Source organism: Nerophis lumbriciformis, linkage group LG03 (genome assembly GCF_033978685.3).
Source record: "Nerophis lumbriciformis linkage group LG03, RoL_Nlum_v2.1, whole genome shotgun sequence".
Taxonomy (NCBI): Eukaryota; Metazoa; Chordata; class Actinopteri; order Syngnathiformes; family Syngnathidae; genus Nerophis; species Nerophis lumbriciformis.
Genome location: NC_084550.2, coordinates 8,776,613 through 8,802,511, shown reverse-complemented (window position 1 = coordinate 8,802,511; position 25,899 = coordinate 8,776,613). Strand labels below are relative to the sequence as shown.

The 25,899-nt window shown below is 38.4% G+C and overlaps 1 protein-coding gene across 1 annotated transcript in view; it reads left to right on the top strand.

Annotated features, from left to right (window-relative positions):
* Positions 1–7,805: 7,805 nt before the first annotated feature.
* The window catches only part of LOC133578604 (leucine-rich repeat-containing protein 43-like), a 62,362-nt gene continuing 44,268 nt past the window's right edge, over positions 7,806–25,899 (top strand). The window contains exon 1 of the mRNA XM_061933057.1: positions 7,806–8,230. Coding sequence (XP_061789041.1) covers positions 8,153–8,230 — 78 coding nt within the window. The 5' untranslated portion in view covers positions 7,806–8,152. The remainder of the gene's footprint in view (positions 8,231–25,899) is intronic.

The following is a 25,899-nucleotide window of genomic DNA, read 5'->3' as shown; positions in this document are numbered from 1 at the left end:
TTTTGAACTATTTTACGACCTCTTCTTTTGAACTGTTGGGTAACCAAAGGCAACGCTGTTTACGACCCACTTCCCTCTGGAAGCAGCTGTGGTAAGGTGGGGGGAGAAAGTCAAATAAAGAAGAAGTGCAATCTTTGGGCAGAGCGTGTTTATTTGACTTTCTCCCCCCACCTGACCACAGCTGCTTCCAGAGGGAAGTGGGTCGTAAACAGCGTTGCCTTTGGTTGTTTATTTGACTTTCTCCCCCCACCTGACCACAGCTGCTTCCAGAGGGAAGTGGGTCGTAAACAGCGTTGCCTTTGGTTACCAAACAGTTCAAAAGAAGAGGTCGTAAAATAGTTCAAAGAAGTAGTGCAATCTTTGGGCAAAGCGTGCTGAGGCACTGTAAGAGGTTACAGGTCGACGGCGACTCTCCTCAATATATTGAGTCCAAATTGAATTCTGTCTCTGTTTGATTCTTTGCCTCTTGTCTTGTTTAATAGATGTCATCAGTGTTTGAACCTGACACAGACCTGAACCGTAACCCTAACACAGGGGTGTCAAACTCATTTTAGCTCAAATCTGTGCACACGCGGGCCGGACTATTAAAATCACGGCATTAAAAGTAAAAAAAAATAAAGACAACTTCAGATTGTTTTCTTTGTCTTACTTTGGCCGAAAATAGAACAAAACACATTCTGAAAATATTACAATAAAAATATAGAAAAAAAACTACCGGCAACGGCAAAGTTTAGATCCATGAAGGAAAGAAGAAAGTGAATGAATGTTTATAACTGAATACATTTACATATGCATAAACATTTGTTTTCTTTTGTATTTGTTAGAATAATTGTATCTAAGTTATCACAAAATCTTTGTGTTTCAATGAGTTCCCGGCGAGAAGCAAAAGCTGTCTTTGAAACCTACCAAGAAGAAGGCTTGTAAAACTCCACTGTGTAGGGGGGGAAGCAACATGAAGGGGTTTCTGTTTCTTGCATGTATTATAATCCACAGAAAGATATTGTCTGACCCAAGAACTACAAAAGCGAAGAGGAAGCAGGACCAGACTCTCCTCCAGGCACCGCTTTTTTGAACTCTTTTACGAACCTCTTTTATGAACTCTTTTACGACCTCTTTTTTTGAACCGACTTTCTTTTGAACTGTTTTGTAATCAAAGGCGATGGCTGTTTACGACCCACGTCCCTTTGGAAGCAGCTGTTGCCATGTGGTGAGGGAAAGTCCAAATAAAAGAAGGAGGCTTACAATCTTTTGGCAGAGCGTAATGACACTGTACAAGGGTACAAATGTATACGTTTGAGCCAAATTGAATTCTGTCTCTGTTTGATTCCTTGCTTCTTGTCTGTTTTAATAGATGTCTTTGATGTTTAAACTTGACAGTATTTTTTTTTTTTTTATGCGTTTATGACAAACCTTTTCCAAATCACAATATAGAATGTGAGATATAACAGGATAATGTATACATTTTTCCTTTGTTTTCAAAACGGTTACAAAAAAGTGGGACCCCATTTTTATGACTTGACCCCGGGAAAATTCCTAGCGCCAACACTGATTGAGCATTGGTGCATGCAAAACAGCAGCAGGCCGGTTCTAATGCTAATCAAATATCATCCCGGGGACCATAGATAATTCATTCGCGAAACGGATCTGACTTTGACACCTAGGCCCTAACAAAACCTAAAACGAGGCATATTCAACTAAAGAGTTTTGAAAAGCTAAGGACTGTAGGGGCTGGACTTCTCCCTTCACTATTGGTAACAGCAGACATTTGATTTTGGTCTATTTATTTTGTCAGAGTTACATGAGCGGTCTGATGGTTTTAAGGACCTTCTGCGTAACTGGAAGTCAAAAAGAGAGGACCTAAAATGGAACCTTGAGGAACACCACCAGTATAAAGAAGTTGAACAAATGACTGCTGACTGCATCTGAAGAAGCCACAGCAAAAAATATGTAACAGCAAAAAAGGAGAGGTGTCAGGTTCAAACACTGATGACATCTATTAAACAAGACAAGAATCAAACAGAGACAGACTTCAATGTGGTTCAGTGAGGAGAAACGTACACATCTGTACCCTTGTACAGTGTCATTACGTTCTGCCAAAAGATTGTACGCCTCCTTCTTTTATTTTGGACCCTCCCCGACCACTTGGCCACCACTGCTTCCAAAGAGCAAAGGTTCGTAAAATAGTTCAAAAAGAGTTCCATAAAATAGTTCAAAAAGAGGTCCATAAAATAGTTCAAAAAGAGTTTGTAAAATACTTCAAAAAGAGGTCGTCTGGAAATTGGGCAGATCCTGCCATCTCTCCGCTGGGTTAGAACAATATCTTTCTGTTGATTACCATACATGAGAGAAAACAGAAAACCCTTCATGTGGCTTTCCCCCTTACACAGTGGAGTTTTACGAGCCTTCTTCTTGGTAGGTTTCAAAGACAGTTTTTGTATTCTCACCTTCTCACCGGGCGCTCAATGTAACACAAAGGTTTTGTGATGATTTACAAACAATTATTCTAACAAGAGGACTTAAAGCAGGGGTGCTCATTACGTTGATCGCGATCTACCGGTCGATCTCGGAGGGTGTGTCAGTCGATCACCAGCCAGGCATTAAAAAAATAGTCCTAAAAATGAGCGATCATAAATCTTCACTATGACGTCACTTTTGTCACTTGATTGACATTCACGGCACCCGAGGGTCTTCTGAGATGACGCTGGCTGCTGCCAGCTCATTAAAATTACCGACTGGAAGACGGGAAACACTTTATTTCAACAGACTCTGGCGCCGTACCTGTCGTCAAAACTCCAAAGACCGACTGCACCGTTGCACAATAAAAGCTCTGCTTCATCCTGCCTGCGCTACCAAAATAAGAGTCTCAGAAAGCTGGCGTGCACAAGCTAGCAAGCTACGGAGTTTGCCGACAATGTATTTCTTGTAAAGTGTATACAAAGGAGTACGGAAGCTGGACAAATAAGATGCCAAAAACCAACCACTTTCATGTGGTATTGGACAGAAAGGAGGACTTTTTTTCTCCTCCATTCGAAAATGCGGACGTTATCATCACCACTGTCTGATTCCAATCAATGCAAGTCATCAGAATCAGGTAATACACCAACTTATATTCTTGTCTTCATGAAAGAAAGGAATCTATATGTGTTAAACATGCTTGTATTATTTTTAACCACCTTTAACTTGTTAACAATATTAACTATATGTGTTAAACATGCTTGTATTATCTTTAAACACCTTTAAGTTGTTAACAATATTAACTATATGTGTTAAACATGCTTGCATTATCTTTAAACGCCTTTAACTTGTTAACAATATTAACTATATGTATTAAACATACTTGTATTATCATTAAACACCTTTAATGTATTAACAATATTAACTATATGTGTTAAACATGCTTGCATTATCATTAAACACCTTTAACTTGTTAACAAAAACATATATTTCATAAATAAGTAAATATAAATTATATATATGAATGAGGTAGATCCCCACGACTTGATCAATTGAAAAGTAGCTCGCCTGCAGAAAAAGTGTGAGCACCCCTGACTTAAAGGGATGCCTTGAGGAACGCCTGTTATGTAAATCAAAAGTTTGTTTGCCAGCGATGTTAAAACGTCAAATCGAGGATCTGCCAATGTGTTTACAGTGGTCCAAGTTTATTTATAGAACAGGAGCACTCAAGCCTCTTTAGGAATTTGCTGCAAAAATGTTTGTCTCCCAAATTTTGAACTGAACCAACCGGTATGGTGTCATTCCCAGGCTGGATTTGGCCCCCGGCCCCCCAGTTGAATAGCCCTGCCCTAACCCGAGTGTTAAGTCAAGCGCAGTATTAAAATAGGAGATGAGTTATGTGTTGTACTCACGTAATCTTCTTCTGCCTTGACGAGGTTACATAAAGCCAACTCCACGTCCATCAGGTGGTTCTGAAGCGTTGCTAAGTCGCTGGTTTGGAACGCCAAAAGATGAGAAATGAGCGTCACCATCAGCAGCAGCAGCTCTGACGACAACAAATGTAATATCATATAAAATAACACATATATAAGACCCTATTCTAACTAATTATGATCATTATCATTGGTAAAATGAAGTCCCAATGCTCACCTCTGTCAGCAGACATCATGCAAGTAAACTTCATGACCTGACTTGGTACACACTGCTTATTTATAATCACACCTGGGACTTTTTCCCCTCTCTAGTTATGCCGTCATCAGACTTTTTCGGAGGAAATATCAATGACAAAATCTTGCTGTATAATTGTTTGGGTTTCACAATTGTTGCTGCTGCCAGTCAGTGCTCATTTAACACGCCAAACCAGATCCGATTACTCAAGTTGAAATGGAATAACATACGCAATATGTCCAACCACCTCAATTAAGATAAAATCAAATGAAATTGTGGTGTTTCCTTTTTTTAGAAATAAAAAGTAAAATTCTACAATTTGGTCCTATTACTAACATTTACATTAAAGTAATTAATGGTTGTATTTTTTGGATTTTCTTTGTTTTATTTGTTGTATTTATAAATCAGATTAAATTAAATTAAATTATATTTTTTGTTTATTTTATTGTATTTAATTGAATAATTAATTTATTGTATGGTGTGGTATTGTATTCCATTTTTATTTTATTTTATTTATGAATAAAATAAAATGTAAATGTTTATTTTTTTCTACGTTCATTTTCATAGTTATTTTCACTATCATTTTAATTTTTTATTTTATTTAACACGCCGAACCAGATCCGATTACTCAAGTTGAAATGGAATAACATACGCAATATGTCCAACCACCTCAATTAAGATAAAATCAAATGAAATTGTGGTGTTTCTTTTTTTTTTTTTTTTAACAGCACACCAATGGAATCACATTAGAAATAAAAACAAAAATTCAAAAATTTGGTCTTATTACTAACATTTTCATTAAAGTAATTAATGGTTGTATTTTTGGGGATTTTCTTTGTTTTATTTGTTGTGTTTATAAATCAGATTAAATTAAATTATATTTTTTGTTTATTTAATTTAATTTAATTGAATAATTAATGTATTGTATTGTGTGGTATTGTATTCCTTTTTTTTTTCTTTTTTTATTTATGAATAAAATAAAATGTAAATGTTTGGTTTTGTCTATGTTCATTTTCATTTATATTTTTATCTTATTTTTTTATTTTATTTAACACGCCAAACCAGATCTGATTACTCAAGTTCAAATGGAATAACATACGCAATATGTCCAACCACCTCAATTAAGATAAAATCAAATGAAATTGTGGTGTTTCTTTTCTTTTTTTTATAACAGCACACCAATGGAATCACATTAGAAATAAAAACAAAAATTCAAAAATTTGGTCCTATTACTAACATTTTCATTAAAGTAATTAATGGTTGTATTTTGGGGGATTTTCCTTGTTTTATTTGTTGTATTTATAAATCAGATTAAATTAAATTATATTTTTTGTTTATTTAATTTAATTTAATTGAATAATTAATGTATTGTATTGTGTGGTAATGTATTCCATTTTTTTAATTTTTTTATTTATGAATAAAATAAAATGTAAATGTTTGGTTTTGTCTATGTTCATTTTCATAATTATTTTCACTTACATTTATATTTTTATCTTATTTTTTTATTTTATTTAACACGCCAAACCAGATCTGATTACTCAAGTTCAAATGGAATAACATACGCAATATGTCCAACCACCTCAATTAAGATAAAATCAAATGAAATTGTGGTGTTTCTTTTCTTTTTTTTTTTTTTATAACAGCACACCAATGGAATCACATTAGAAATAAAAACAAAAATTCAAAAATTTGGTCCTATTACTAACATTTTCATTAAAGTAATTAATGGTTGTATTTTGGGGGATTTTCTTTGTTTTATTTGTTGTATTTATAAATCAGATTAAATTAAATTATATTTTTTGTTTATTTAATTTAATTTAATTGAATAATTAATGTATTGTATTGTGTGGTATTGTATTACATTTTTTTAAAATTTTATTTATGAATAAAATAAAATGTAAATGTTTGGTTTTGTCTATGTTCATTTTCATAATTATTTTCACTCACATTTATATTTTTATCTTATTTTTTTATTTTATTTAACACGCCAAACCAGATCCGATTACTCAAGTTCAAATGGAATAACATACGCAATATGTCCAACCACCTCAATTAAGATAAAATCAAATGAAATTGTGGTGTTTCTTTTTTTTTTTTTTATAACAGCACACCAATGGAATCACATTAGAAATAAAAACAAAAATTCAAAAATTTGGTCCTATTACTAACATTTTCATTAAAGTAATTAATGGTTGTATTTTGGGGGATTTTCTTTGTTTTATTTGTTGTATTTATAAATCAGATTAAATTAAATTATATTTTTTGTTTATTTAATTTAATTTAATTGAATAATTAATGTATTGTATTGTGTGGTATTGTATTCCATTTTTTTATTTTTTTTATTTATGAATAAAATAAAATGTAAATGTTTGGTTTTGTCTATGTTCATTTTCATAATTATTTTCACTTACATTTATTTTTTTATCTTATTTTTTTATTTTATTTAACACGCCAAACCAGATCTGATTACTCAAGTTCAAATGGAATAACATACGCAATATGTCCAACCACCTCAATTAAGATAAAATCAAATGAAATTGTGGTGTTTCTTTTTTTTTTTTTCTAACAGCACACCAATTGAAACACATTAGAAATAAAAACAAAAATTCAAAAATGTGGTCTTATTACTAACATTTTCATTAAAGTAATTAATGGTTGTATTTTTGGGGATTTTCTTTGTTTTATTTGTTGTATTTATAAATCAGATTAAATTAAATTATATATTTTGTTTATTTAATTGAATTGAATGTGGGCTTTGTACCGAGGATGTCGTTGTGGCTTGTGCAGCCCTTTGAGACACTTGTGATTTAGGGCTATATAAATAAAGATTGATTGATTGATTGAATAATTAATGTATTGTATTGTGTGGTATTGTATTCCATTTTTTTTTAAAATTTTATTTATGAATAAAATAAAATGTAAATATTTGGTTTTGTCTATGTTCATTTTCATAATTATTTTCACTTACATTTATATTTTTATCTTATTTTTTTATTTTATTTAACACGCCAAACCAGATCTGATTACTCAAGTTCAAATGGAATAACATACCCAATATGTCCAACCACCTCAATTAAGATAAAAACAAATTAAATTGTGGTGTTTCTTTTTACTAACATTTTCATTAAAGTAATTAATGGTTGTATTTTTTTGGATTTTCTTTGTTTTATTTGTTGTATTTATAAATCAGATTAAATTAAATTAAATTATATTTTTGGTTTATTTTATTGTATTTAATTGAATAATTAATGTATTGCATGGTGTGGTATTGTATTCAGTTTTTATTTTTATTTTATTTTTGAATAAAATAAAATAAAAAGTTTTAAATTTGTATTTCTATGTCCATTTTCATATTTATTTTCACCTTCATTTTTTTAAACATTTTTTAATCTAATTTTATATTTTATCAAAACATTGCTGGAGTTGACACATTAAAATCTTAAAAAAATAAAAAGCCTTCAGTAGTAAAAGTAGTGTCATGGCTGCAGTTTTACCAGAACGTTGTACGTGAGGCATGTCATGAATGATTGAAGTCACCCTTCAGAGTTTATTTCTCCTTAAATTCTGCTCCTTAATTTTTCTCTCCCCTCGAATAATGTTTTGTTGGTTTAGTACATTTTAGTGAGGAAGAAGAAGGTCTTTGATGATGAGTTGGTGATGACATGAAGATGATGAAACACTGCCTGTACAAAGCTATGCAGGGTATTATGTACAACATGCTAACTGCGAATACAAGCCAAGTATCACTTCAAGAGTACAAATATTGATGGTAGAAATGCATCCAACTAAAGTATTTCGAGTCTTCTTTCTTGCTCGGCGATGACAATGCAGCTGTGGCCCGTCCAGAGACACTTGACACACAGTTGCTGGAGAAAACCCCGACTGTTGCCAAGCAACCCAGGCCCAACAAGGAGCCTCGACCCCGGGAGGCGAGGAGACCAAGAGTCCGTTTCGGAACCATGGACGCCTCGGGTGACAAACGCAGCCAGCAAACGGGAAGGAGTCAGCGCAGTCCAAGAGGATAAGCTCCATGGCGCTTTCGGTCGTTTTGGACAAACATATTAGTCGTCTCTGTCTCAATCAGTTTCCCTGTGGAAAAGGCACCTGGGTGAGTAGGAAATGCTCCAAAAAATATCATTATTTAATGTAGTATTAAGTCGTAATATTAGTACGAATAAAACATCAAAAATATATGAATATATAATCATTAACATGAGAGTATGATATTGTTTATATTACATGGTTAAATACAAATGGATATGCTACCTGCTAATAGCTAGCATGCTAACAGCTAGCAATCTGCATGGTTACATTTTGCTTCAATGGGCAGTTGCTTTAATAATTACATTTAAAAATAAATGCTAAAGCTAGCATCCAGCAAGATAGGCATTGCTACAATATAATACAGTCGCGACCAAAAGTTTACATACACTTGTAAAGAACATAATGTCATGGCTGTCTGAAACAAAAATTGACCACAATACCCAGCAATATGTTTGGAGGCGAAAAGGTGAGGCCTTTAATCCCAGGAACACCACGACTACCGTCAAGCATGGTGGTGGTAGTATCAGGCCCGGCCCTAATCAATCTGGCGCCCTAGGCAAGATTTTAGGTGGCGCCCCCCCACATCGGCAGTGAAGTGTATATACTCACAAGAACCCGAATAGCTTTGTCTTTGACCTTTTTTTTTTACTTACAACTACCGGTATACCTAATATATAAAGGGGTGGAAAAGTGACTATTACCTGCAGGGCAAACATTAGCTAACCAGAAGGCAATAATGTAAACAAAAAACACCTGCTTAAAAGATCTAATACAAATGTCCCTGAGGAATGTAAGGTGGGAGTATTGTAATTACCTAACGTTACATTATTATTTTCCATAACAATTTAGCCCCCTCCACAATATTAACCCGACGTTAAAACAGAACTAGCTATTTATTGATTGGCAATTGCCGAATCATGTAACATTAGCTTAATGCTAAAAAGCCAGGTTACTATCACATTCTGTAACAGACCAATAATTTCATGTAGGCTAACGTTACCTACCTGCTACCTCTGTCTTTTCTCGTTTCTCCTCTTCTTTTCTCTTTTTTTCTTCCCTGGGCACCTGACAGTTTTGGCCGTTTTGACATCTTGTGTTGATTTTTTGATGTGGTGACGTCCAAAAAGAGTCATGATACGGGAAGGGAGGGGGCGCACCGTGCGTGAGGAGGAGGGGTGGCGTAATGTTGTAACAAATAATATTTCTATTAAATAGGCTTTACTTTGCATTTTAATTAACGTGAGATTATTTTTTGTATTTAGAAATAATAGTAACAACTTTTTTTTCTTTTTTTTTTTCTCCAACATTTGTGGCACTGGCATGGCGCCCCCTGATGGACGGCGCCCTTAGCATTTGCCTATATGGCCTATGCCACGGGCCGGCCCTGGGTAGTATTACAAAACCCGTTTCCATATGAGTTGGGAGATTGTGTTAGATGTAAATATAAACGGAATACAATGATTTGCAAATCCTTTTCAACCCATATTCAGTTGAATGCACTACAAAGACAAGATATTTGATCCATCCATCCATCCATCTTCTTCCGCTTATCCGAGGTCGGGTCGCGGGGGCAGCAGCCTAAGCAGGGAAGCCCAGACTTCCCTCTCCCCAGCCACTTCGTCCAGCTCTTCCTGTGGGACCCCGAGGCGTTCCCAGGCCAGCCGGGAGACATAGTCTTCCCAACGTGTCCTGGGTCTTCCCCGCGGCCTCCTACCGGTCGGACGTGCCCTAAACACCTCCCTAGGGAGGCGTTCGGGTGGCATCCTGACCAGATGCCCGAACCACCTCATCTGGCTCCTCTCGATGTGGAGGAGCAGCGGCTTTACTTTGAGCTCCCCCCGGATGGCAGAGCTTCTCACCCTATCTCTAAGGGAGAGCCCCGCCACCCGGCGGAGGAAACTCATTTCGGCCGCTTGTACCCGTGATCTTGTCCTTTCGTTCATCACCCAAAGCTCATGACCATAGGTGAGGATGGGAACGTAGATCTACCGGTAAATTGAGAGCTTTGCCTTCCGGCTCAGCTCCTTCTTCACCACAACGGATCGATACAGCGTCCGCATTACTGAAGACGCCGCACCGATCCGCCTGTCGATCTCACGATCCACTCTTCCCTCACTCGTGAACAAGACTCCGAGGTACTTGAACTCCTCCACTTGGGGCAAGATCTCCTCCCCAACCCGGAGAAGGCACTCCACCCTTTTCCGGGCGAGAACCATGGACTCGGACTTGGAGGTGCTGATTCTCATCCCAGTCGCTTCACACTCAGCTGCGAACCGATCCAGTGAGAGCTGAAGATCTTGGCCAGATGAAGCCATCAGGACCACATCATCTGCAAAAAGCAGAGACCTAATCCTGCAGCCACCAAACCAGATCCCCTCAACGCCTTGACTGCGCCTAGAAATTCTGTCCATAAAAGTTATGAACAGAATCGGTGACAAAGGGCAGCCCTGGCGGAGTCCAACCCTCACTGGAAACGTGTCCGACTTACTACCGGCATGCGGACCAAGCTCTGACACTGATCATACAGGGAGCGGACTGCCACAATCAGACAGTCCGATACCCCATACTCTCTCAGCACTCCCCACAGGACTTCCCGAGGGACACGGTCGAATGCCTTCTCCAAGTCCACAAAACACATGTAGACTGGTTGGGCAAACTCCCGTGCACCCTCAAGGACCCTGAAGATATTTGATGTTCAAACTTATACACTTTATTTTTTTTTTGCAAATAATAATTAACTTAGAATTTCATGGCTGCAACACGTGCCAAAGTAGTTGGGAAAGGGCATGTTCACCACTGTGTTACATCACCTTTTCTTTTAACAACACTCAATAAACGAACTGAGGAAACTAATTGTTGAAGCTTTGAAAGTGGAATTTTTTCCCATTCTTGTTTTATGTAGAGCTTCAGTCGTTCAACAGTCCGGGGGTCTCCGCTGTCGTATTTTACGCTTCATAATGCGCCACACATTTTCGATGGGAGACAGGTCTGGACTGCAGGCGGGCCAGGAAAGTACCCGCACTCTTTTTTTTTTTACGAAGCCACGCTGTTGTAACACGTGCTGAATGTGGCTTGGCATTGTCTTGCTGAAATAAGCATGAAAAAGACGGTGCTTAGATGGCAGCAAATGTTGTTCCAAAACCTGTATGTACCTTTCAGCATTAATGGTGCCTTCACAGATGTGTAAGTTACCCATGCCTTGGGCACTAACGCACCCCCATACCATCACAGATGCTGGCTTTTGAACTTTGCGTCGATAACAGTCTGGATGGTTCGCTTCCCCTTTGGTCCGGATGACACGATGTCGAATAATTCCGAAAACAATTTGAAATGTGGACTCGTCAGACCTCAGAACACTTTTCCACTTTGCATGAGTCCATCTTAGATGATCTCGGGCCCAGAGAAGCCGGCAACGTTTCTGGGTGTTGTTGATAAATGGCTTTCGCTTTGCATAGTAAAGCTTTAACTTGCACTTACAGATGTAGCGACAAACTGTATTTAGTGACAGTGGTTTTCTGAAGTATTCCTGAACCCATGTGGTGATATCCTTTAGAGATTGATGTCGGTTTTTGATCGAAGGTCACGGTCATTCAATGTTGGTTTCTGGCCATGCCGCTTACGTGGAGTGATTTCTCCAGATTCTCTGAACCTTTTGATGATATTATGGACCGTAGATGTTGAAATCCCTACATTTCTTGCAATTGCACTTTGAGAAACGTTGTTCTTAAACTGTTTGACTATTTGCTCACGCAGTTGTGGACAAAGGGGTGTACCTCGCCCCATCCTTTCTTGTGAAAGACCGAGCATTTTTTGGGAAGCTGTTTTTATACCCAATCATGGCACCCACCTGTTCCCAATTAGCCTGCACACCTGTGGGATGTTCCAAATAAGTGTTTGATGAGCATTCCTCAACTTTATCAGTATTTATTGCCACCTTTCCCAACTTCTTTGTCACGTGTTGCTGGCATCAAATTCTAAAGTTAATGATTATTTGCAACAACAAAAAAATAAGTTTATCAGTTTGAACATCAAATATGTTGTCTTTGTAGCATATTCAACTGAATATATGTTGAAAATGATTTGCAAATCATTGTATTCCGTTTATATTTACATCTAACACAATTTCCCAACTCATATGGAAACGGGGTTTGTATGCTCTGGGCCTGTTTTGCTGCCAATGGAACGGTGGAACAGGGGTTAGTGCATGTGCCTCACAATACAAAGGTCCTGTGTAGTCCTGGGTTCAATCCCGGGCTCGGGATCTTTCTGTGTGGAGTTTGCATGTTCTGCCCGTGACTCTCCCCGGGTACTCCGGCTTCCTCCCACCTCCAAAAACATGCACCTGGGGATAGGTTGATTGGCAACACTAAATGGGCCCTAGTGTGTGAATGTGAGTGTGAATGTTGTCTGTCTATCTGTGTTGGCCCTGCGATGAGGTGGTGACTTGTCCAGGGTGTACCCCGCCTTCCGCCCGAATGCAGCAGAGATAGGCTCCAGCACCCCCCGCGACCCCAAAAGGGACAAGCGGTAGAAAATGGATGGATGGATGGATGGATGGAACTGGTGCTTTACAGAGAGTAAATGGGACAATGAAAAAGGAGGATTTCCTCCAAATTGTTCAGGACTACCTAAAATCCTCAGCCCGGAATTTGGGTCTTGGGCGCAGTTGGGTGTTCCAACAGGACAATGACCCCAAACACACGTCAAACGTGGTAAAGGAATGGCTAAATCAGACTAGAATGAAGGTTTTAGAATGGCCTTCCCAAAGTCCTGACTTAAACGTGTGGACAATGCTGAAGAAACAAGTCCATGTCAGAAAACTAACACATTTAGCTGAACTGCACCAATTTTGTCAAGAGGGGTGGTCGAAAAAATTCAAGCAGAAGCTTGTGGATGGCTACCAAAAGTGCCTTATTGCAGTGAAACTTGCCAAGGGACATGGAAGCAAATATGAACATTGCTGTATGTATACTTTTGACCCAGTAGATTTGCTCACATTTTCAGTAGACCCATAATAAATTCATAAAAGAAGCAAACTTCATGAATGTTTTTTGTGACCAACAAGTATGTGCTCCAATCATTCTATCACAAAAAAATAAGAATTGTAGAAATGATTGGAAACTCAGGACAGCCATGACATTATGTTCTTTACAAGTGTATGTCAACTTTTGATGGTGACTGTATATATACACTGTAGTCCTAACTCGGGGGTCGGCAACCCGCGGCTCTAGAGCCGCATGCGGCTCTTTAGCGCCGCCCTCGTGGCTCTCTGGAGCTTTTTCAAAAATGTATGAAAAATGGAAAAAGATGAGGGGAAAAAATATATTTTTTGTTTTAATATGGTTTCTGTAGGAGGACAAACATGACACAAACCTCCCTAATTGTTATAAAGCACACTGTTTGTATTAAACATGCTTCACTGATTCGAGTATTTGGCGAGCGCCGTTTTGTCCTACTAATTTTGGCGGTCCTTGAACTCACCGTATTTTGTTTGTATAACTTTCTCCGACTTTCTAGGACGTGTTTTATGCCACTTCTTTTTCTGTCTCATTTTGTCTACCAAACTTTTAATGTTGTGCGTGAATACAAAAAGGTGCGTTTTGTTGATATTATTGACTTGTGGGGAGTGCTAATTGGGCATATTTGGTCACTGCATGACTGCAAGCTAATCGATGCTAACATGCTATTTAGGCTAGCTATATGTACATATTGCATCATTATGCCTCATTTGTAGCTATATTTGAGGTCATTTAGTTTCCTTTAAGTCCTCTTAATTCAATTTATATCTCATGACACACTATCTGTATGTAATATGGCTTTTAATTTTTTGCGGCTCCAGACAAATTTGTTTTTGTATTTTTGGTCCAATATGGCTCTTTCAACATTTTTGGTTGCCGACCCCTATCCTAACTGCTACCTATTTAAAATTTAGTGAGAATCCCCCCAAAAATGGACTAAAACAGCTAGCATGGTTGCATACTGTTTGTACCTAATACTCTGACCTCTCATCAACTGTACATACAGTAATGTTTTGGGGTAAAATGGCTGACCTTTCGTATTGTTGACATGCTTTGTTAAACAGCATTAGAGGCTGCTTTTGCTAATAATGATATTTTTCATTTATATAACAAGTTTCTAGATACTCTAGTGTATAAGAACAAGACAAATACCGTATTTTTCGGACTATAAGTCGCAGTTTTTTTCATAGTTTGGCCGGGGGTGCGACTTATACTCAGGAGCGACTTATGTGTGAAATTATTAACACATTACCGTAAAATATCAAATAATATTATTTATCTCATTCACGTAAGAGACTAGACGTATAAGATTTCATGGGATTTAGCGATTAGGAGTGACAGATTGTTTGGTAAACGTATAGCATGTTCTATATGTTATAGTTATTTGAATGACTCTTACCATAATATGTTACGTTAACATACTAGTTGGTTATTTATGCCTCATATAACGTACACTTATTCAGCCTGTTGTTCACTATTCTTTATTTATTTTAAATTGCCTTTCAAATGTCTATTCTTGGTGTTGGCTTTTATCAAATACATTTCCCCAAAAAATGCGACTTATACTCCAGTGCGACTTATACATGTTTTTTCCTTCTTTATTATGCATTTTCGGCCGGTGCGACTTATACTACGTAAAATACAGTATATATTTTTTTACATTCAGTTTAATAATCATTTCTGGATATTGAAGATGCATTACAAGGAACAAAAAAACAGGACGACCAAAAACAGGCTCCTAGTGCCACTGAAACGCCCTCATTTCCAAGTCAAAGGTCAATTTTCACTACAAAATTATTACATGCCCTACTTTTCTTGTCCAAAATGCTGCTAAATGTTACTGAACCCTACAAAATGCTTCTAAACACTAACTGCTTCCAAACACTAGTAAATAGTACAACATGCACTGGAAAAACTGAAATGTAAGTAAGATGAAATATCTCAAATAAGGGTGATATTTGCTTATTTTCTGTCTGATAAGATAATTCTTCTCACTAAGCAGATTTTATGTTAGAGTGTTTTACTTGTTTTAAGGGTTTTGGTCCTAAATGATCTCAGTAAGATATTACAGTTTGTTGCTGAGATTTGATGACCTATATTGAGTAAAACATGCTTGAAACTAGAATATCAACTGTTGCAAAGCTGTGTCATCAACACTCACAAGTATAAAACTACTTTTTTAAAGTAATCATTTCTTATTTCAAGCATGAAATAAAGAATCATGACTTTGACACAATTGTGTCTCATAATTAAAACAGATGACAGCCAAATGGACTTTGCTGTTTTATTTTCAATGAAACAATAGAAAACACGTACTCATATAGTAGTACAGTTGGCACAGTACAGTAAACTGACAGTTAATATTTAAATGTGACATTTCAAACAATTTTGAACAGAAATAGTTCATGCACATTCAGATAAATTCTTCAAAATTACAATAAAAAAAATTTGGCCGGGGGCCGGGCTGTATATATGCGCACTAATTGACTGAAAGAGCACGCACTTGGGGCGATGATGTCATGTTATCCATGGAAAAATGCATCTTTAGACCATATGATTTGCCTGAGTGGCTAGGAGACCCCGAGAGTAACAAGCGGATGCCTTGTTGCCTTTCCTTTAAGAACAATAAATCCGTTTTTAGTAGAAGTTTGCTGGATTCAAGAAATGTAATGCCGAGATAATGGCACTAGCATTTACTTAATTTAAGAATATTTTTCAACATATTGAGCAAAAAGGTCTAATTTTATTTTGTACCAAGAAAAGTGCACTTGTTATTAGTGAGAATATATTTATTTTAAGGTATTTTTGGTTTCATTGAGGTTAGCTAATTTGTTTTGGAAAGTCTTGACAAGCCAAATTTTCTTGTTCTATTGGCAGATCATTTTGCTTAGTTCAAATGAATTGTATTTATTTTTCTTGTTGTTGAACACTGACTTTTTGCAGTGTGCTGCTAAACTCTACAAAAAGTTACTAAATGCTTTACAATTGTTGCATCCTATCGGTCTGGAACCCCAAGATGCAGAGACGGCAAGCGTGGGACAGGTAAAAAGTATATTCCAAAAAAAAAAAGAAGGCACATGCGGGTAGGAAGTGCACAAGACAATAAACTTCTTAGGAAATCAACACGTACTTTAACACAGAAAAATGATCCAGCCCTGTTCTTGGCCAGGCTGGCATATAAAGAAGCCGGAACAGGTGTTGCCAGATTGACAGACAGGGATGGGCGAGGTAGGCAGACAGGTAAAGTAACTAAAATAAGAGTGCTGGAGAATAATTAATACAAAGCACAGAAACATATATAAAGTCCAAACTTGTTATGACTTATCGTGACGGTACACCCCCATCAAAGTACGGAAAAAAGTTAAGTTAAAAAGTTAAAGTACCAATGATTGTCACACACACACTAGGTGTGGTGAAATTTGTCCTCTGCATTTGACCCATCCCCTTGATCACCCCCTGGGAGGTGAGGGGATGGGTCTGGGAATAATTTTTGGTGATTTAACCCCCAATTCCAACCTTTGATGCTGAGAGCCAAGCAGGGAGGTAACGGGTCCCATTTTTATAGTCTTTGGTGTGACTCGGCCGGGGTTTGAACTCACAACCTACCGATCTCAGGGCGGACACTCTAACCACTAGGCCACTGAGTAGGTGGAAGGTGGACAGGCAGAGGGTCGGCCCCACTGCACCCATGCCTCAAAGGGCCGGAGGATCGGCCCAAAATTCAGCCTTTGAATCCCTTCCTTTGACTCCCAGTGGCTGGCGAAACGGAAGACAACTTCCCCAGGATGGATGCACCTCCCGCAGCAGAAGTCCACAGCCAAGTCCTGGGCATTGCTGTTGTTGGTGCTTAGAGCGTCAATGTGGAAAGTGAGCACGGGCTCCGCGCTTCTCTTGCCCGCATCCTCCCGGGTGCACACCTCTGTTCAGGGCCATTGCTAGGAATCCTGGGTCCCGACTCCCCTTCATTCATTGCCACCTTCCATTTTGTTGTTTTTTAGTGTACTTGACGGTGCCCGGTGTAATACACCCAATGTGTTTCCCCTTTTTACGATTAAAGGGGAACATTATCACAATTTCAGAAGGGTTAAAACCATTAAAAATCAGTTCCCAGTGGCTTATTTTATTTTTCGAAGTTTTTTTCAAAATTTTACCCATCACGCAATATCCCTAAAAAAAGCTTCAAAGTGCCTGATTTTAACCATCACACCCGTCCATTTTCCTGTGACGTCACACAGTGATGCCAACACAAACAAACATGGCGCATAGAACAGCAAGCTATAGCGACATTAGCTCGGATTCAGACTCGGATTTCAGCGGCTTAAGCGATTCAACAGATTACGCATGTATTGAAACGGATGGTTGTAGTGTGGAGGCAGGTAGCGAAAACGAAATTGAAGAAGAAACTGAAGCTATTGAGCCATATCGGTTTGAACCGTATGCAAGCGAAACCGACGAAAACGACACGACAGCCAGCGACACGGCAGAAAGCGAGGACGAATTCGGCGATCGCCTTCTAACCAACGATTGGTATGTGTTTGTTTGGCATTAAAGGAAACTAACAACTATGAACTAGGTTTACAGCATATGAAATACATTTGGCAACAACATGCACTTTGAGAGTGCAGACAGCCCAGTTTTCATCAATTAATATATTCTGTAGACATACCCTCATCCGCGCTCTTTTCCTGAAAGCTGATCGGTCCAGTTTAAGGGACGGTGTGAGCCAAGACATCCAGGGGGTTTAGCTCGTTCGTCTGCGGGAACAAACTGCCGCCATTGCTTGCCGTGCTAGCGAGGTCCTTTGTCCCTGAATTGCTCACACACTCCGGCAGATTCAATGGGGGTCTGGCGGCAGATTTCTTTGACTTAATCGTTGGAAATGCATCTGCTTTGAGTGTTGCAGGATATCCACACATTCTTGCCATCTCTGTCGTAGCATAGCTTTCGTCGGTAAAGTGTGCGGAACAAACGTCCAATTTCTTGCCACTTTCGCATCTTTGGGCCACTGGTGCAACTTGAATCCGCCCCTGTTCGTGTTGTTACACCCTCCGACAACACACCGACGAGGCATGATGTCTCCAAGGTACGAAAAACAGTCAAAAAAACGGAAAATAACAGAGCTTGATTTGACTTGGTGTTTGTAATGTGTTTGAGAAAATGGCGGATTGCTTCCCGATGTGACGTCACGTTGTGACGTCATCGCTCCGAGAGCGAATAATAGAAAGGCGTTTAATTCGCCAAAATTCACCCATTTAGAGTTCGGAAATCGGTTAAAAAAATATATGGTCTTTTTTCTGCAACATCAAGGTATATATTGACGCTTACATACTTTGTCAACAGCCATACAGGTCACACTGAGGGTGGCCATATAAACAACTTTAACAATGTTACAAATATACGCCACACTGTGAACCCACACCAAACAAGAATGACAAACACATTTTGGGAGAACATCCGCACCGTAACACGACATAAACACAACAGAACAAATACCCAGAACACCTTGCAGCACTAACTCTTCCAGGACGCTACAATATACAGCCCCTGCTATCACTAAACCCCACCCATCTCAACAACCATGCCCCCGCCTCCGCCCACCCCACCCCGCCCCCCATCTCCCGAATTCGGAGGTCTCAAGGTTGGCAAGTATGGTCATTAGATAAGAAGTCCCTTCGTCGTTGTAAGGAGAAAACAGCCGCAATTGGATAGATAGATAGATAGATAGATAGATAGATAGATAGATAGATTTTGGGTTTGTAATTGAAATAGCCAAGGTGTTGATTAATGTCTTAGTGTAGTCACTGCTGGAGGTACAGCAGTTCACTAATAAACCAAAACAGCAAACCAGTGTCTACATCACTCACTCACTATTGGATGGCTGGGGGTACGCATCTGCTGTGGGGTCAAACTCACTTGGCACTGTTGATTCTGGAGCAACGGAGCATAATAATTTACTATTACATTAGATATATTGTAAACATTAAATGTTATGTTTCATGGAAAAACTGATGCATAACCATACTTGCCAACCCTCCCGAATTTTCCGGGAGACTCCCGAAATTCAGTGCCTCTCCTGAAAACCTCCCGGGACAAATATTCTCCCGAAAATCTCCCGATTTTAAGCCGGAGCTAGAAGCCACGCCCCCTCCAGTTCCATGCGGACCTGAGTGAGGACAGCCTTTTTTCATGACGGGAGGACAACAGGGTGACAAGAACTAAATCATCCAGACTAGAGATAAATTGTATTATTGTGTTTATCTTACCTAAAAATAAATATATTTATTAATTTAAAAAAAACCAACTAAATACATGTTTACTATATTTTGCTAAAAACATCAAAATTAATTTTATTTTTATTTGTATTTTTTCCTGACTCCTTATTACATCCAGCCATAGAATTATACATTAAAATAAACATATTTGAAATAATTGATTTTAAATTATCATAATAATTCATTTAAAATGACCATATTTAATTATTAAAATAATTGCTTGTTTATCAACAACTTTAGCATTTTATTCATTACATTTTGAAACTCTCAGAAGCCAAGTTATGTTATATTCCTTAATATTTATTTATGCATGTTTGAAGTATCAATTATCTAAACACAGTTTTGTTTGCATATTTTTAGGATTTAGATATCTATATATCTATATATAAATATATATATATATGTATGAAATACTTGACTTGGTGAATTCTAGCTGTCAATATACCCCTCCCCTCTTAACCACGCCCCCAACCACGCCACGCCCCGCCCCACCCCGACCACGCCCCCACCCCCCACCTCCCGAAATCGGAGGTCTCAAGGTTGGCAAGTATGTGCATAACTAACCCATTCTTGGACATAATATAAATAGGCTTTTTAGCTAAAGGCGGACAGCTTCACATTCCCAGGCAAAACATATTTTTAAAACATTAAAAAATCACTGTAAACTGTCCAAAATTCTAAATAGTGTTTTTTTTTTTACTTGCCATTATGATTTTTTTTGGGATTTTTTTTTATTAAGGATCCCCATTAGCTGGTTGCCACAACAACCCACTAGTCTTCCTGGGGTCCACAATTCAATACAATTACAAGTAAAAGCATACAATTATAACCACACAATACAGAAAAAAATAAAAGCATTAATAAGAAAACAATTTACAGTCACAGAATAATAATTACCATATGAATATAACTACACAATATAAAACCAAACAAATCATCAACTAGCAAACTAATTTAAAGACTCAGATAAAATATTACTCTCTTTTTAAAAACCTGTTTACTTTCAATGCCGGTGAGAATTTGAGGCAGGTTATTCCAGAGCGATAAAGATAAAAAAAATAAAAGATTTCCGCAAAGCATTCTTCCTGGGACGAGGGAGTACAAAATGCCCCTCACTGGACGCCCTGGTATTATGATTATGTATAGTGCTCCTGTGAACTATTTGGGCCATGAGAAAAGCAGGAGTTTTACTACCGGTCACTGATTTGAACAATATTAGAGTATTAGCTGACAACCTGTTCTGCACTGTTAGCCAGGAAAGAGAAGCATGCATTTGGTTAACGTTGGTTCTTAGTGAACAACCCAGAACCAGCCTTGCTGGCCTATTCTGGACAATCTGGAGCTTACTGATCTTACCACTTGCAGCAGACGCCCAGACTATAGACCAGGGGTGCTCACACTTTTTCTGCAGGCGAGCTATTTTTCAATTGATCAAGTCGTGGGGATCCACCTCATTCATATATATAATTTATATTTACTTATTTATGAAATATATGTTTTTGTTAACAAGTTAAAGGTGTTTAATGATAATACAAGCATGTTTAACACATATAGTTAATATTGTTAATAAATTAAAGGGGTTTAATGATAATACAAGAATGTTTAACACATATAGTTAATATTGTTAATAAGTTAAAGGTGTTTAATGATAATACAAGCATGTTTAACACATATAGTTAATATTGTTAATAAATTAAAGGAGTTTAATGATAATACAAGAATGTTTAACACATATAGTTAATATTGTTAATAAGTTAAAGGTATTTAATGATAATACAAGCATGTTTAACACATATAGTTAATATTGTTAACAAGTTAAAGGTGTTTAATGATAATACAAGCATGTTTAACACATATAGTTATTATTGTTAATAAGTTAAAGGTGTTTAAAGATAATGCAAGCATGTTTAACACATATAGTTAATATTGTTAATAAATTAAAGGGGTTTAATGATAATACAAGAATGTTTAACACATATAGTTAATATTGATAACAACTTAAAGGTGGTTAAAGATAATACAAGCATGTTTAACACATATAGTTAATATTGTTAACAAGTCAAAGGTGTTTAAAGATAATGCAAGCATGTTTAACACATATAGTTAATATTGTTAATAAATTAAAGGGGTTTAATGATAATACAAGAATGTTTAACACATATAGTTAATATTGTTAACAAGTTAAAGGTGTTTAAAGCTAATACAATCATGTTTAACACATATAGTTAATATTGTTAACAAGTCAAAGGTGTTTAATGATAATACAAGCATGTTTAGCACATATAGTTAATATTGTTAATAAGTTAAAGGTGTTTAAAGATAATACAAGCATGTTTAACACATATAATTAATATTCAATCTTTATTTATATAGCCCTAAATCACAAGTGTCTCAAAGGGCTGCACAAGCCACAACGACATCCTCGGTACAAAGCCCACATATTTGGTATTGTTAATAAGTTAAAAGTGTTTAAAGATAATACAAGCATGTTTAACACATATAGATTCCTTTCTTTCATGAAGACCAGAATATAAGTTGGTGTATTACCTGATTCCTGATGACTTGCATTGATTGGAATCAGACAATGGTGCGGATAACGTCCACATTTTCGAATGGAGGAGAAAAAAAGTCCTCCTTTCTGTCCAATACCACATGAAAGTGGTTGGTTTTTGGCATCTTATTTATCCAGCTTCCGTACTCTTTTGTATACACTTTACAAGAAATACATTGTCGGCAAACTCCGTAGCTTGCTAGCTTGTGCACAAGCTCATCTCAGAAGACCCTCGGGTGCCGTGAATGTCAATCAAGTGACGAAAGTGACGTCATGGTGAAGATTTATGATCTCTCATTTTTAGGACTATTTTTTTAATGCCTGGCTGGTGATCGACTGACACACCCTCCATGATCGCGATCGACGTAATGAGCACCCCTGCTGTAGAACAATAGTCAAGATGACACAAGACTAAACTCTTAACAATCTGACAAAGAAGAGGTGGATCAACAAAAGCAGCACATTTCCTGGAAATACCAACAGCCCTTCCCATCTTTGTAACTATATCACTGATATGGTTTGACCAGGATAGAGTGCAGTCCAGCATCACTCCAAGGAGCTTGGCACTTCTGACATGTTGAAATACCTAGCCTCAGATCCAACTTTGGGTCACAAGATAATGGTGTCTTGTATTTTCTATTAGTATTAAAACAAATAACAAGAAATCTTTGAACATTTAACTTTTTTAGGCTATTTAAATGTCCAAGTAATGCATTTTACAAGACCACATTGAACACATCATGATAACGTAACTGACCTTTGTCAGATGCTCATAATTTGCAATTATGAGCATCTGACGAAGGTAATTATTCAGTTACTCAGTAATGATCCATTATTAATAATATAGTTTAATAAGTACTCAGTAATTATTAATTACCGAGTAAAACTTGAATGCGTCATTATACAATTAAATGCAGCCTGTGAATGGGTGCACTGCCAACAGTGATATGTGTGCAACACACAGTCACACCGTTGCTCTACAATGAACTGGCGACTATTTATTTTTTTTATTAACTGGCGACTTGCCCACGTTGTCGTACGGCCAGATGACAGCTAAAGTAGGTTCCAAAGTTCAGCAGGCTGAACTTCAAAGGTAATGTTACAGACATTAAAGGGGAACATTATCACCAGACCTATGTAAGCGTCAATATATACCTTGATGTTGCAGAAAAAAGACCATATATTTTTTTAACCGATTTCCGAACTCTAAATGGGTGAATTTTGGCGAATTAAACGCCTTTCTAATATTCGCTCTCGGAGCGATGACGTCACATCGGGAAGCAATCCGCCATTTTCTCAAACACCGAGTCAAATCAGCTCTGTTATTTTCCGTTTTTTTTTACTGTTTTCCGTACCTTGGAGACATCATGCCTCGTCGGTGTGTTGTCGGAGGGTGTAACAACACGAACACTTTACCGATGAAAGCTATGCTACGACAGAGATGGCAAGAATGTGTGGATATCCTGCGACACTCAAAGCAGATGCATTTCCAACGATAAAGTCAAAGAAATCTGCCGCCAGACCCCCATTGAATCTGCCGGAGTGTGTGAGCAATTCAGGGACAAAGGACCTCGGTAGCACGGCAAGCAATGGCGGCAGTTTGTTCCCGCAGACGAGCGAGCTAAACCCCCTGGATGTCTTGGCTCACACCGTCCCTTAAACTGGACAGATCAGCTTTCAGGAAAAGAGCGCGGATGAGGGTATGTCTACAGAATATATTAATTGATGAAAATTGGGCTGTCTGCACTCTTAAAGTGCATGTTGTTGCCAAATGTATTTCATATGCTGTAAACCTAGTTCATAGTTGTTAGTTTCCTTTAATGCCAAACAAACACATACCAATTGTTGGTTAGAAGGCGATCGCCGAATTCGTCCTCGCTTTCTCCCGTGTCGCTGGCTGTCGTGTCGTTTTCGTCGGTTTCGCTTGCATACGGTTCAAACCGATATGGCTCAATGGCTACAGTTTCTTTTTCAATTTCGTTTTCGCTACCTGCCTCCACACTACAACCATCCGTTTCAATACATGCGTAATCTGTTGAATCGCTTAAGCCGCTGAAATCTGAGTCTGAATCCGAGCTAATGTCGCTATAGCTTGCTGTTCTTTCCGCCATGTTTGTTTGTGTTGGCTTCACTATGTGACATCACAGGAAAATGGATGGGTGTATATAACGATGGTTAAAATCAGGCACTTTGAAGCTTTTTTTAGGGATATTGCGTGATGGGTAAAATTTAAAAAAAAAACTATAATAAGCCACTGGGAACTGATTTTTAATGGTTTTAACCATTCTGAAATTGTGATAATGTTCCCCTTTAAAGAATGAACAAGTAGGCTAAATGTTTCAGCCCTCAGTAGTTTTACTCCTACCATTCTTAGAAAAATATTTTTTAATGTCCAAGGCCCCTGCTCCGCTGCTCCTACTCCTGGTCTCTTTCTCAACTCTCTTCTGGTGTCCGGACTCATGCTTTTTGAGAGGGATCCTAACCCTGCTGGAGTTCGCTCACGCTCACTTAATTCCGATGAGGAAGAACCATGTGAAGAACGAACCGTGGTGTGGATCAAACCATAGCCCTGCCTCTGTTGCTGGTGTGGAGGTTGAACGCGCTTGGGTAGAAGCGGCGATGGTAAATGGTGTCTGGACTGAACCTACCAGAGGCGAAAACATCACAGGAGGAAGTGCAAGCGACGACCCCACCAGGGGGGAGGCAGGTGGCAAACCCGCTGGCAAAGGAAGGAATGGTAGCGGCAGTATCTGAGGTGGCTTCACCAGAACAGGCGGCGGTGTCATTGCTGGAAACTTCACAGGTGCAGGATTAAATGGTGACGGCAGCGTCGCAGGTGGCCTCACTGGAAGTTGTGAGAGCTGTACAGGGAACTGGGGGATCTCGCATCCCGTCGACTCTGGCCGCCCCACTGGAACAGATGACAGGGACGGGTGGGAGGGAGCTGAGGAACTAGCAATCAAGCCACAGAGCTTGTCAATCATGAGGACTATGCGGTCACACCTCTTGTCAGCAACCTTCTCCCGAGCTGCCCCTTAAAAGCCTACTGAAACCCACTACTACCGACCACGCAGTCTGATAGTTGATATATCAATGATGAAATCTTAACATTGCAACACATGCCAATACGGCCGGGTTAACTTATAAAGTGCAATTTTAAATTTCCTGCGAAACTTCCGGTTGAAAACGTCTAGGTATGATGACGTATGCGCGTGTCGTCGATGGGTGAAACGGAAGTATTGGGGCGCCATTGTATCCAATGCAAAAAGCTCAGTTTTCATCGCAAAATCTGTGTTGGTGAATCTTTTGCAATTTGTTTAATGAACAATGGAGACTGCAAAGAAGAAAGCTGTAGATGCGATCGGTGTATTAGCGTCTGGCTACAGCAACACAACCAGGAGGACTTTGACTTGGATAGCAGACGCGCTATCCGACGCTAGCCGCCGACCGCATCGATGATCGGGTGAAGTCCTTCGTCGCTCCGTCGATCGCTGGAACGCAGGTGAGCTTCGGTGTTGATGAGCAGATGAGGGTTGGCGTAGGTGGAGAGCTAATGTTTTTATCATAGCTCTGTCGAGGTCCGTAGCTAAGTTAGATTCAATGGCGTCGTTAGCAACAGCATTGTTAAGCTTCGCCAGGCTGTAAAGCATTAACCGTGTAGTTACAGGTCCATGGTTTAATAGTATTGTTGATTTTCTGTCTGTCCTTCCAGTCAGGGGTTTATTTCTTTTGTTTCTATCTGCAGTTCAGCCCGATGCTATCACGTTAGCTCCGTAGCTAAAGTGCTTCACCGATGTATTGTTGTGGAGATAAAAGTCACTGTGAATGTCCATTTCGTGTTCTTGACTCATTTTCAAGAGGATATAGTATCCGAGGTGGTTTAAAATACAAA